General features: G+C 36.0%; 1 protein-coding gene across 1 annotated transcript in view; it reads left to right on the top strand.

Annotated features, from left to right (window-relative positions):
• The first annotated feature begins 3,199 nt into the window (after positions 1 to 3,199).
• LOC107653925 (integrin alpha-3-like) overlaps positions 3,200 to 14,490 on the top strand; it is a 60,352-nt gene continuing 49,061 nt past the window's right edge. The window contains exon 1 of the mRNA XM_016440786.1: positions 3,200 to 3,665. Within this exon, the coding sequence (XP_016296272.1) occupies positions 3,493 to 3,665 (173 nt within the window). The 5' untranslated portion in view covers positions 3,200 to 3,492. The remainder of the gene's footprint in view (positions 3,666 to 14,490) is intronic.

Here is a 14,490-nt window from a genome sequence, read left to right as displayed (position 1 = left end):
TTTTATCTCTCCAGACAATTAATTCACGAGTCATTTGTGTCGCTAGGTCTCATTTGCTGTGTAATATTCACACTCACGGATCCAGCTCAGCGTTCCCTTCATGCATATGTAAAAGTGTTCTTGTCATGTACAAGAGTAATATATCTGTGTCCATAGAGAGAACAGATCCTGACTAGATTTACAGAGCTCATGGTATCATCTTTCAGGCTGAATAGATGCAGATATATATGTGTGGTTGCTTCAGGTGCGCTGGGGAGCCGGAGGGGGTGTACTGAGAGCATTTTACCAGCCTGTATGCTTTACTGACAAAGACACTACATTTTGGCAAATTGGTGGCTAGCTTGATGAATCCATGTATAGTTTGGTGAACTATTAACTACGGCTTCTGTCTCATTAAACTCCTAATTTGCTGCTTATTAAAGGTGCACTAAGCGATTTTTGCCAAACTATGTTGATATTTGAAAGCACCAAAACAAACACGCCCATACCCCAACAGGGACCTCGCCCTTATTTTAAAATCTCCGCCCCACACGTACATACACCACCATGGCAACGACGATCGCGGAAACAAGTGAAGATGACAAACAAGCATATTCAAACAAAAGCCAACACGGATAAGTTGTGTGAAATGAAGCAAAATCAACATTACTCACCTATCAAAAAGAAACAACGCAAACTCGGCGTCCGATTCCAGGCCCTCCCGCTCCTTGAGTTCTCTCCACCGCTGGGAAGCTGCTCCGATATTTACTCTTGCCTGATCGTAACCCTTCTTTTTAATGTTTTGTTAAATTATGTGATAAATAATGCGTTTTTAAAAAAACGAAGCATTAACACATGTTAGACTGCACCCCATAAACACAATTAATCCTAGAAAAAAAAAAACAGTGAACCACCCCTTTAAGTCTGTAGTAAAAAATGGGTGAGCAATAATAGTCATGTTTGTCTTAACAAGTACCACTAATTTACAGACTATATATAAATCTGGTTTTGAAAGCTGTTGGATATGGAAATCTTTACCATATTTTCTGTAGCTGAAGAGTATCTCATAGTGTGATTGACTCTGTCTTTGCCATTTCCAAGGCACCGAATGTACTTTGCCATTTCCATTTTTGCCCAAAATATTTTAGTGTTTTCATTGCATTGCCCTAAATGGATAATTCTAAAATGGTGCAAGGCTCAAGGAAAACCCAGAAACGTCCCAAAAGCACAGCTATAGGGAATATACATTTAGTAGCAAATAAATAAAAAAAACCTTTCCAAGCCTTTTTAATAGATTGAGATCTGCTTGGAGACTCAGATCTGCTTCTGTGTTTTCCCATGAGTTGGAGTCTTCCTCCCTCTTACAGAAGCTGGGGCTGTGATCTGCTATCTACAAAGCTATTATTTTAGTTCAGTGGGTGCATCCCCCACTCCAAAACCATCCACACCTCCATCCCCTACCTCTCCTGGAAAAAGGGAGGAGAAACTCCAAGGCATGACAAGGCAGATCAGAGTGAGAAGGTGGTGGCATTAAGGTTCCATGACACAAGTGGAATCAATCTTTGACCCAAATGCACAAACAGGTGAAATGAATTGTAAAACTAATATAAATCTCTGGTAACATTATTTGAAAGTTAGAAAGAGTTCATGTGAGGTCACTGATTCATTTCAGTCTGCTTCCTTCCCTGGTCTACGTTCAGTCCATTCATGCTGTGATGACCTGGGGTCAGTCGTTTGTTGGTGATCTGTTTTGAGTGCTGCTCTTATCAGGGCCCTTGTGTGACGGCAGTTCTGCTCCAATTAGCTCATCTGAGGGAGTCAAGAGTCTTGATTCTCATGAAGAGCTGAACAAACACTATTTAATGAGTTCATCTTATGAGAATTTGCATAGAATTTCCAAAACAAAGCTTTTCAGACCGTTTTAAAAAGGTGTTTTTTTTAGGGGGAATGGATACATTTTTGTTAAGCTTGTCAGTAAATGATTAAATCACAAAAACCTGTCAAAAAACATCCATAATCATTAGAAAAAAAGTCTACATTTTTATTATTACCTCTCTTTCGCACCTGCGGTGCTGTAGTGATGTCCGATTCTGTTGAATGATTCAACTGATTGAGAACTGTTTGTAGCCTATTTCACTTTTTTATTTGAAAATAGAGTTTTGCTTAAAGGGGTCATATGATGATATGATTTAAATTTTTCCTTTCTCTTTGGAGTGTTACAAGCTCTTGGTGCATAAAGAAGATCTGTAAAGTTGCAAAGACTAAAGTCTCAAATCCAAAGAGATATTCTTTATAAAAGTTAAGAGTCAACCACGCCTACCTAAAACGTCTCGTTCTAACACGCCCCCACATGTCTACGTCACGATGTGGGAAGATTTGCATAGCGCCACCCAAACGTTCACGCAAAAAAACAAGGCTTAACTTTGATTCTCGCTGTAGTATTGTTGCTGCCGCCGCCATGTCATGAAGGCACTGTGTGATTCGTTGTGAAAGCGAAACTACTTTGGTTGGCCTTCCAAAACAGGATGATATCCGCTTCGTCATGCCTGGAGCTGATCCGTGCTGGTCTTCGCAACTTCGCGCTGTCGATCGCCGGATCGGCTTTCACCGTGGACGAAGTGGAGTCCAGCCCGGGGTCGTCACATGTGGTTGCCGCAAGCCCACTCCATGACCGCCATTAAACAGCTTGGAAGATCAAAGTCAATTTTTAATATAACTCCGATTGGATTCATCTGAAAAAAAGAAGTCAAATACGCCTAGGATGGCTTGAGAAAGTAAATAATGGGTTAATTTTCATTTTTGGGTGAACTATCCCTTTAAGCGCATTTTCACCCAATTCAGAAAAATAATTACTTCTTTATTATTGTAATGTCAAAAATAATTAAATTTCTATACATATTTAAATTCAAACGTGTTTATGCATCATGATAGCATTTGTTGTACTGACTTTATACTGATTTTATTGTAAAAATTCTCATATTATTACTAAAGGACACTAAAAGGGTAACTTAATCATTAATGTTTGTTTTCCTGTAGATTTGGTTGTGAAATGTGACCTGGACATGTTTTCTCAGGATTCACCCATGCACACCACGTTACAATTTGAATAACAAAACCTTGACAAATTAAATCTAATGTGCAGCACAGCAACAAGTGAAGGCTTGTGTGTAACTGTGTGTCTGTGTGTGTGTGAGTGAGAGAGAGAGAGAGAGAGAGAGAGCGCGCACTACTGCATTTAAGGGCTCTCTCTCTCTCTTATCAGACTTGTGGGACATATCTAGTCCTCTATTTGGGGAAGCAGGGCTGAGGGCTGGTGAAGTGTGGCGGACAGCGGCAGGTTGGAATTCGCTGCGGGTGTGTGGAAGCGGGGAACCGAGAACAGTAAGAAACACCTTACAGCTCAGTGCCAGAGAGTGTAAGACGCTTTCCTATGGCGTGTGATTGATCAATTCAATCTCATTGGCTTTGCTTGTACAAGTGGCAGAGAGAGGGAGAGAGAGGGGAATATTAATCATGGCTGGAAAGTCTCTGCACTTGTGCGTATTCTTGATTTGCGCAATTCAAACGAACACTGGATTTAACATTGACGTGCAGTTCCCGGTTATCAAAGAAGGAAAAACCGAGGGCAGCTTATTTGGATTTTCTGTTGCATTGCACAAACAGACCGAAAAGACAAAGACGAACTTGTAAGTACCAGAATGATATTACATATATCGAAAGTTGCTCTTTTTGTTTCTTTTCGTTCTTTCTGCGCTAGTCTAACACAGGCTAGAACGAGGAATACAAATGACGATCGCATATTCAACGTCACAAACCTTTAGATATTTATGCTCCGTGGATGGATTCATTCATATGAATTAATATCTAGTTTTGAGCATCCAAATAAACTAAAACAACCTCTCTTTCGCACCTGCAGCGCTGAAGTGATGTCCAATTCGCGAATCATTTAGGCTATTGAACCGATTCTGTTGAATGATTCAACTGATTTGAGAAGCGTTTGTAGCGTATCTGATTACGTAACTCGCGTTACTTGTAATGCGTTACCCCCAACACTGCTAGTCACTACATTATAAAGAATGATTCAAGAGTAAATCTAACATAACAATATTCTAAAATCTCTAGAGTAGGCTACTAAATATTATCATTCATAATAGGCTACTGGAAACTATTGGTATCTGCATGATTGTTAGGTTCTAGCTTGTCATTAGCTAGTGCAAGCTGGTAGACCATCTTGGACCAGCCACGAACCAGCTGTTATCAGCCCTGCAAACTTTAAAAGCATCAGTATTGATTGTTCAGTGTATCGGTTCACTAAAATGAACCAAATGGTTCAAACGAATCTCAGCGCTACCGCCGAAAGGCAACCTGTTCGTTGTGAGTCTTTAACTTTCACAAACTGCGCAGACGCCATAATTTAGCTACTCGTCTACAGTTTTTGTTTGTATTTTTATTACCATCCGAGTTGTTCTGCTTTATATTATAGCCTACCTGAAGTTCTCTTGAAGTAAATATGCTATAAACACTAACAAAATAGGCTACCTACCACCAAGCTTATACCGCCTTGGTAAAATAAACAAATTTTGGGCAATGTCATGTTTTTCATAAATATGATATTCATTCAGCATTATGCTACAGTATATGTCACATCTGATGCCATCACTGAACCATCACAATATGTTTTTGATCTGTTATGTTTACTTTAGTGGTGTCAAACGATTAATCGCGATTAATCGCATCCAAAATAAAAGTTTTTGTTCACATAATATATGTGTGTGTACTGTGTATATTTATTATGTATATATAAATACAAACACATGCATGTATATATTTAAGAAAAATATGTAATGTTTATATATTAAATATATTTATGTAGCCTATAATGTAAATTATATGAATATAAATATATACTCTAGGAATACATACATATTTTCAAAATATATACTGTATGTGTGTGCTTTTATATGTACATAATAAATATACACAGTACACACACATATATTATGTGAACAAAAACTTTTATTTTGGATGCGATTAATCGCGATTAATCGTTTGACAGCACTAGTTTACTTTTAATTTAAGTACAGTTCTAGCTATACTTTAACATGACTATAAATGGCACCATTATATCGGTTTACTATTCCTACAGTCTTCTAGTTACCCTCTGAGGTAATTTGAATACAACTCCGGTGAAATAGGATGGGTGTTAACACGCCAACAGATGCCAAGAACAGTCAAAACAATAGGACTGTGTTTAAACCGTGTAGCCAAAGACAGGACAGTAGAATACTGCAACTTTGAGATCATTGCATTATCTTTCTCCCTATTATGAGAAATGAGACATAGGTTCAGATGAACCTGTATACTTTTACCGCTGGCTATGCCAAAGAAAATTACACCTCAGGACATGGATTTATAGCTGAATGTGGGCTGTGCTTTCATTTCAAAGACAGGAAACAATCGCATATAAACATAATCCTTTCTTTAGGCTTTTATACTGTATCTGTTATAAGATAATGTCTGTTATCAGAAGTGCACTGAAGTATGTTCTTGCTTTAAAGTATATATCTTCAAAGATATGCAGGTTTTGTACGACAGAGCTTTGTCATGCCCTCATATCCTGTATAACCTGTTGCCTGCAGACTGTTTATGCTCCTGATAAACCTATTACCCTCTCGGTGGCTGCATGCTTTCAAAAGGAAAACTCTCAGCAATGGCGCGCTGCTATATATCAAAGCATGTAGCACCAGAATTAGCAGCACAAATATGGGTCAGCACTAGTGAGAAGATGGATTGAATATGCTGTATATGATTGTCGCTGATGTATTTTGTGAAGCTGTCAGCTATGCCTCTGTTGTGGGATGGTAGGGAGTTCCCCCAAATTGCTCTTTCCTTATTTGTGATTTCCTGCTAATCAAGAGCCTATCGTCTAGTTTCATCGACAGGCCCTGAAGGCACATCAAAGAACCGAGGAATCTCCTTGGCGCATGTTTTAGTCGATGACACTGCTTTGAAAGTAATCACCTAAATCACTTCACCTCTCTGCTTCATCAGGCGGTTATAAATTTGTCACTTAACCCAGTGTTACTGTTAAGGACTGGATGGATGCTGTGCCCTCTGGGGAGCGTGATATTGTCCAGGCACTGAAACATGAGAGGGGCCACACGGTCACGGGGAGTGTGTCCTTCGCTCACAGGCGGATGGGGACACTGGTACAGAAATGGCATTTAGGATCTGTGTCTAGGATGGCTAGATGGGCAGATGCACGGTTAAAGAAGACCCAGCTGTGCTCACTTTAACAATCTGCCACTTAAAAACACCCTGTAAGATGCTTTATATGCTGTAAAACTGTACAAGCCAGTTTGTGAAAGACCAGCTAATAAAGTCAGAGTAGTGGACCTGTAAAAAAAATAAAAAAAATAAATACAAACAGTATGTATGTATATGTACAGTACATGTATGTATGTATACAATTTTATATATACACATTACAATGATAAAGATGTTACACTGGTAGTATTTGTTTTTAATTACTTGTTTAAGTAATTGATTTATATTATGCTGCTTTTGATTTTATTATAAAGTTTCTTTAAAATTATTAAAATTAATAAAGTTACAATTAAGTTTCTAAATTCTGACTTCATGTATGTCACTATATAACATACTTTAATTATATAATAATATTTGATGAAATATTATACATATTAAATATTATTATAAATAATAATATTAAATGTAGTTAAATAATTATACACACATAGATAGATAGATAGATAGATAGATAGATAGATAGATTTAATTATATAATAATATTTGATGAAATATTATACATATTAAATATTATTATAAATAATAATATTAAATGTAGTTAAATAATTATACACACATAGATAGATAGATAGATAGATAGATAGATAGATAGATAGATTTTATTTTATTATTTTTATTTATTATTTTATTTTTCATTTTTTATTGTGCCCAGACAGGATGATTTTCATTACTGTGCTATAGTGAAGAGTATGAGGTTTATTAATTTATTAATTTACTTATTTTTTTGCAGTACAGTAATTCAAATTTGGGGGAAAATGTGCTTATGGAGGAAAATGAAGTTATTATAAAAAGATTGTAATGAAAAGACTATATCTAAATATGAGATTTTGATGAGAAATATACATTTAAAACCTTTTCCTGACATCAGTATTTCATCTTTGGGAAGAAAAAAAAATATTTTCTTTGTGGTTGATTCTTCTCAGTTGTGTGTTACTGAGGTGCTTTAGAGCTGAACTGAAGTTGGGCTGCATGGGGGCATTTTATTGATGCATCTTATGAGAGAGATCTAATCAAATCTCTCTTTACTGTTGGCCATGTTTGTCTAAGCAGGACACTGCGCAGACCCCTCTCTTCCCTCCGCATATCCTGAGAGATGGAATGTGCTGGCTCAAACTGAAGCGTTTTCAGTGAAAAGAGAGAAATACATTTCTGCTGTATGTTTTCACTGCTTTTCTGCATTTGTCCACCAAACCCAAATGTCTACACTGTCTCACCTCAGAGACAAGAATTAGATCTTGTTGAGTTGAGCATGAGGAGTGTGAACTTTTAAATAATGCAGAAGTGCAAGCGATTGCCCATTTACAACATGCATTAACACTGCTTTAGTGTGTGAAATGAAGACGTGTAAGTTTGAAAGAGACAAGGGAGGTGAAGGATGAACCTTGATAGTTTTTTAGGGAATAACATGCAGTTTAATTAACTAAAACTAATACTATAACAAAATGTTATTTGGAAAAAAGCATTAACATTACTCATTTTTCTTTAGTTTTACTTAAAGTACTAAAATAAGTCAAACAAAAAAATGTAATAAAAACTATATAGACATTTAAAAAAAAAAACTAAAATCAAATAAAATTACAAAAACATATAATTATTAACTTATTACTGTTAACTAAACTTAAAACCTTAAAAAACATTTTTGTTAATTGCAAAAAAAACCATTTTTCATTTGTCTTAAGCCCTAAAATATTGTACTAAAATAATGAAAATAAAATGAATAAAAATTATATAGACGTTTAAAAAAAAAAAAAACTAATAAAATGACAAAAACACAACAAAATAATTAAAACTTGAACTAAAAATAAAGTGAAAATATAAAAATATATAATTTAAATATTGACCAAAACATATAATTATTAATGTATTATCATTAGCTAAAACTAAAAAAAACATTACAAATAAAAAATACACTAATACTAAAAATACATTTTATTTTTTTTTAAATTGTAAAAAAAATTAGGCATTTAAAAAAATAAAAAAAATAATAAAAACGTATCAATTATACTAAAATATCACTGGTTCCACTTCTCTGATCCTTCTGAGTTACGGAGAATCATCTTCGTATCATAATTGTGACAAAATATAAGGAAATGGGATTAAACGAGAACTTAAAATGAAAAGGAAAATCTGTTTGCAAATCATTTTGTTTTCATAATCTGTTGTATTTTATTCATTTAGATTGTTTGGATGATGAGAAGTCACCTCTAACAGGTGCTGGAGAAAAGAGATTACAGGAAGTCAGAGAAATGTATTATTCTTCAATTAAATCACAGACAAACACTTTATCTTTGGAATAAAGTGCACCAATGAATCATGCACAATAAGACCAAGAATATGCTTTAAGGGGTAAAATATATCATATATATATATAAACACCTTGCTACGTGTACTGCGTTAGGCTAACCGAGACTTGTCATTTGCACTTATATATTGTTGCTCTTTTGTTAGTTTTGACTGCTTTTATTGTCCTCATTTGTAAGTCGCTTTGGATAAAAGCGTCTGCTAAATGACTAAATGTAAATGTAAATGTAAAAAGGGTCAAATTTAATGTCAAGCCAATTTTAAGCCTGCTAGAGTGAACTATTCATATCCCGACTTGATCCCTTTGCAGAGATGGCAGCCTTTCAGAGCACAAAACAAATATACTATAGTCTTCTTACAACCTCTTTAAACAGCTCGTTCAGCATGGAGTGCTTTATCTTCTCTTCCTGTGCAGGAGCTGGTGGTGTTGTGTTCAGCTCTTTGATTGGTTCTTCCAGTCCTCTGACTCTGTGGAATGCTGAGAATTCCTCATCCTGCCTTGCTCAAGTGGACCTGCCATGGCTGCAGGTTGGGACAGGACCAAAAGAGAGGCAGAGGCGTTTGGGAACCTGCTACCTATCAAACAGAGGAGGATTACAGCGCTATTAGAGGCCTGCGAACCAAGCATGCACAGTCATTTTCTGCCTCAGAGAGAGAGTTTATTAAATGCTGTGCTTTTGTTTTCTGATGGAGAGTAAGATCAGATCAATGGGTCTGATTCCTCTGTGTCACACATTTAATTAAATGAAGGAAAATGTGTTGCATACTGTAACTGTCTGTGATCTATAGCTCAAGGCCTTTTTTTTTCATTTGACAGGCATGATCTTCTCTCTTTAAACTCTTAAACGTTCCATGAACATTTCAGCTCCCTCTTATAAACATCACTCTTGCTCCATAAATAATTCAAATAGTCTTTTTCATTCTCAGCTCCCACAATCCTCGCTGGCATACCTCCCTCTTTCTGATTGTTTACAATGAGAAAAAATTAATGATCTCTAGAGCAAATGTTTGCTTGGACTTTCACGTTCCCAAGATTAATTTCGTGTCACTATATTTAAACGAGAAAAATGCGTTTGTTTATGCGTGAATGAGCTGTTCAGTGCATGGCATGAATACGGGAGATTTGGCAACCCTCCAGCCTTCTCGTTTTTTCATCCCAAGCCGTTCCTCTGTTTGATTCAGGTGTGGGTCTTTGAAAGCTCCAGATGTGTACTGTGACGATCCCCTGTAGGATTCTGTGCTGACTTGTTGACTGATGAGCCTGGGTCGCCATTGAAATGTTGACATTTATCATCTAGACCAGGGGTTCTCAAAGCCTACATTAAATTTTCATCAGTGTCAAAGGTCCGGACTGGAACAATTGGTTATTACAAAACTTGTTTTTAATAAACATACATAACATGCATAACAAATAAGCATTTTTTTTTTTTTTTTTTAAATAAAGTGCCCTTTTCATTCAAAATACATCAATAACAAGTGCAAAAGTGGCAAAACAATGAACTTACGAGCGACCGACAAGATTTTTTCTCTGGCCGATGCAGATATTTAGAAATCAGGGCAGTCGATGGCTGATATATGATGCTGATTTTTTTGGCCGATTTTCTTTTTGTCCCCCCTTTATCTCATAAAAGAGTTTGAGTAAATGATTACTGCAGGGCACAAGATAGTAATAGTAGTAGCAGTAGTAAGCCTAATTCATAGTAATACTACATGGCTCAAAACTTAAGCACCTTCTCAAAACAGTTCTGAAGCATGCTTTTTGTTTATGTTTGTTGACAGACACCAGTGTTTTCCACAGACGTGCAAATGCAAATTCATTATCTGCCAGCAGGAGGCGCTTTTGGAGTGGGAGATATAGCCGTTTCCCCGGTAACGGCTGTAATCAAATAAGCGCTGCACTCACACGCGCTACTTTATCAGGCATATTACAGGAAAGACGAAATGAAAATGACATCGAAGCTTTTCTGAAGACGGTCGGTTCTTTTTAAAGATACATACATATAAAAACACCCGCGCTGCATTTTAATTTTGAAATTTGTGGCGGTCAGTTTTGATATTGTGACGGGCCGCCAAAAAAACACTGGACACTGCTAGAAGTCAAATGGCCTTAATCTAAGTGATAACAAAAATTGAAAAAAAAATAATAATAATAATACTCATATTAGCGTGAAATGTCGCCTGATTATGTCAAATGTCAAACGTCATACGCTCACTGGATGTCATGACAACAAATGTCATGAAGGAAAAGTTTCAGTGTCTCGCCTTTGCTTTCATTTCGGACCATCTCCAAAAAGACATAAAAAAACTAAACAAATAATTTATAAGTTTAACATGCGTTTATCAACGTAGGAAATATAATTAGTGCTCTTGAAATACGAAATGGAGGCGGGTCCGGATCCGGATCAGAGTCCGGACTTTGAGAAGCACTGATTTAGACATTCGAGACATCAGCAGAATCTAATACTTTTCTTCTAAATTTGAGTGGTAAGTCTGTGCCAATTCTATTTTTACAAACTGGAAAATGCCTTCAGGGACCAATTTTAAAGCAAGTTCGTCTAGAAAGGATCACTTGCTCATCCTCACATCATTCCAGACCAGTAGGATATTTTTTTCTTCCTTGGAAAACACTAAAAGTGAATTGTTGATGAATATCCTGCATGGCTGCACTGTTACATATAATGAAAGTGAATGAGGATGTGTGCTGTCAAGATATAGAGTCATAATTTTTGCGTGAGCTATGAATTGTACAGGATTTGGACTGGCATAGAACCTGAAGTTATTAATTGCGGATTCAGACTCACTTTGTGATTCTTTTACACAACCGGAATGTAAAATGTCACAGATGGTCCTGAACTCAAGATGACACATTAAAATTATTAAAAAATACATAAAAATAAAAAATAATAATAATAATAATAACAAAAATAAAATAAATATTAAATATAATACTTTTTTTTTATAAATATAATAGTTTGTCTTATATAATTACCATGACAAAATCAGTAGCCAGTATTATTTTAATATCATTGATATATATTCTAGTTTTTGTTAACATTTTGTATTAATTTTTTATATATTTTCCTTTTTCACTTTGATTTTAAATTTTAAAGTTATTTATTTATTTTTGTTTGTTTGTTTAATTGTAATTTGTTGTGTTTTTATGTCATTTTTTTTTTTTTTTTTTATTAGGTCTGTTACTTTTTATTTCATTCATTTTTAGTTTTAGTTATTTTAGAAACTACACAAAAAATATGAAACGTTGCCTTGGAAGTTAGCTGAAATAAAACCCATTTTTTACATTTTATTTTATTTTATTTCAAAAGTTTTATTTACTCATTTATTTTTAGATAAAGATACAGAAGAGCAATATCACAAAAATCACTTTTAGAGTGATTTTTTCCGCCTTATGAACAGCAAAAACTTTGACAGCCAATCAAAATCTACACACTGAGAACAACTAGCAGTGAGCTTAGAATAGGCATAGTGTTATAGTATGTTGGTGTGGATGTAAATATAGTTATCATTACAGTTACTGTTATAGTTTTCATTCTTGTTGTGAACAGGTGGTTTCATGTTGACTGAAGATTTATTTTCATCTTATTCAGAATGATGTCAGTCCTCTAAGAGATGGTACATTATTTTGTGTTACAAAATAACAAAAATCACCAGACAAGCATCTGTTGCCCTAAGAGGAATTATGCATTTTCTGATTCAGGAGTTGTGCTTGTCCATTAAGAATTTGTCAGCATGTTCCTATATTGTTGCTAGGGTGCTCAGGATTGTGTTAGGGTGTTGCTGGTTTTGTATTAGTAATTGTCCTAACAGCGTTAGTGGCTCATAACATTTGTGGCTGAAGTCTGTTTTGCAGATCATCTTAAGCTGAGCTGTAAAATATCTGGCCATCAAAAGACCACTGTTGGGAACATCATGAAGTCCTCACAGGGAACTGGCGTTAATATCTCATCCTGAGCAGATTATATCAGATGAGAAGGAGTGAAGGTGTCTCACGTATAAGTGAAAATGGTCACCTAGGGAGCTTGATACGTCTGGGTCCTCGCTCATCATTACTCAGTGCACTCAGGAAATGTAATACAAAAGGCCCACCTTTCAACATGTACAGGAGAATACAAATTAAATGACCCCAGAGTCCCCCCGAGAGCAAACACTGCTCACAACACAAATGCATCATCAACCATGGGACTATTTTGTTCCACATTTGAATAGAACGAAATGATTTAAGGACTATAATGGTTTATTAAGATGTTAGCAGCCATGTACTTTCCACAAAGGAGCTTGCTTTTTAACAAAAGTGTTGATATACTTCAAACATTCTGCTTAGGATTTGTTCTAAACCTCCGAAATTCCGGCAAAACGTTGGCCAATAAGGTCCACTGTTAGTCGTGCAGTGATGTATGAAGAACATTTTGCACAGAATTCACCTTCAAACAAAGCAGCTTTCTGTTCGTCAACATGGCGAATCCACAAATAAATGACAAATTTGAACCCATGAAGTCTTTCACCCTCACACTAATGCACTAATACATGGATTCATATTGAAATGACTGTATTTTGCCCATGAAAATTGGCAAAAAAAGTTATAAATGTGACCTCAGATTAAGTTTGAAAATTTTTCAATTCATATAAATTGATTCAGTTTACATGCTCAATTCAAACATTAATTTGTAGATACAGTATATTATGTGTCTAATCTACAGTATCTTTGGTTATAAGGTTTGCAAATCACACACATTGACATATGCCACTATCCTGTGATGGCTGAGCTAAAAAATAAAATGCTAATGAATCATCATTAGTGTTTCTTCTCACAGTCATTTGAATTATGACTGGACTTGTAAATTTTAGGTATAGTCTTTGCTGCCTTGTAAACACTGCTATTTTCTTCAAGAAATTTCCTTCATGCAAATCTAGCTGTATTTTGATCCTCCTTGTGTATCTAAGGTCAGAGGTCTCAGTGAAGTCAAGCACGCACTATAAGACTCATGATGGTTTCACATGATGACTGGTCTGCTACAGGAAGTCTCCCCAAACACTGTCACGTCTATATTTTTCTCTGTTTCTATGTACGTATGTGCAAATCAACACAAAGGCGACCTTGTAATCTGCAAGTAGTTGTGTTGAGCACTCACCAGCATGGCAGAAGAAAAAATAAGGTTTTAAGTGTGCATAGGGCTGAGATCTTTAGTTGGCTTATTCAGCATATTCTTCTGAACACTCCCACCTCTACCAATAAGAGTAGTGGTCGACCGATATATCGGCCGATATTTGGCATTTTTTAAATATCGGCATCGGCCGATAAGTTTTCCTGTTTGGCCGATGCGTTTGAGGCGGGACTTTTATTTTGACGGCGCTGAGAACGGCAGCGCCTGAGCACACAGTGCTCACATTCTCCCTCTTGTTCGCTGTTGTCGTTAAAGGCCCCATATTGTCAAAACTGAAATTTCCTGGCTTTTTTCACGATAACTGAGGTCTAGGGGCTATTTAACTACCATATAAGTTTCAAAATAGTCAGTTCACAGTAAAATGCACACAGCCTGCATAAAATAGCTGTGATTAAAAACCTTGCAAACTTAGTCGGATCCAGTTGTGAGATCTTGTGAAGTGTGCATTTGTGTCCTGCATGATCGCATGTTCTCTCTGCTTGACGGTCGGTCCGTGTGAATGGAATGTGGACAGGAGGAGAGTTCAGCTTCACTGAGACGCGCGATCGACAAACTTTAAACTCGTGATTTTAAATTATGCTGCGCTTTATGCATTTGCCCACTGTCATAATCATGTCATTTTCACTGTGTGCTTTATGTAAAATGAGTGTTACCTTGGCTTTATTTGAAAAAATATGATTCCCAATGCACACAAACTTCCCAG

The sequence above is a fragment of the Sinocyclocheilus anshuiensis genome, unplaced genomic scaffold (genome assembly GCF_001515605.1).
Source record: "Sinocyclocheilus anshuiensis isolate Anshui unplaced genomic scaffold, SAMN03320099.WGS_v1.1 scaffold454, whole genome shotgun sequence".
Classification (NCBI taxonomy): domain Eukaryota; kingdom Metazoa; phylum Chordata; class Actinopteri; order Cypriniformes; family Cyprinidae; genus Sinocyclocheilus; species Sinocyclocheilus anshuiensis.
This window is presented reverse-complemented; position numbering and strand designations above follow the sequence as displayed.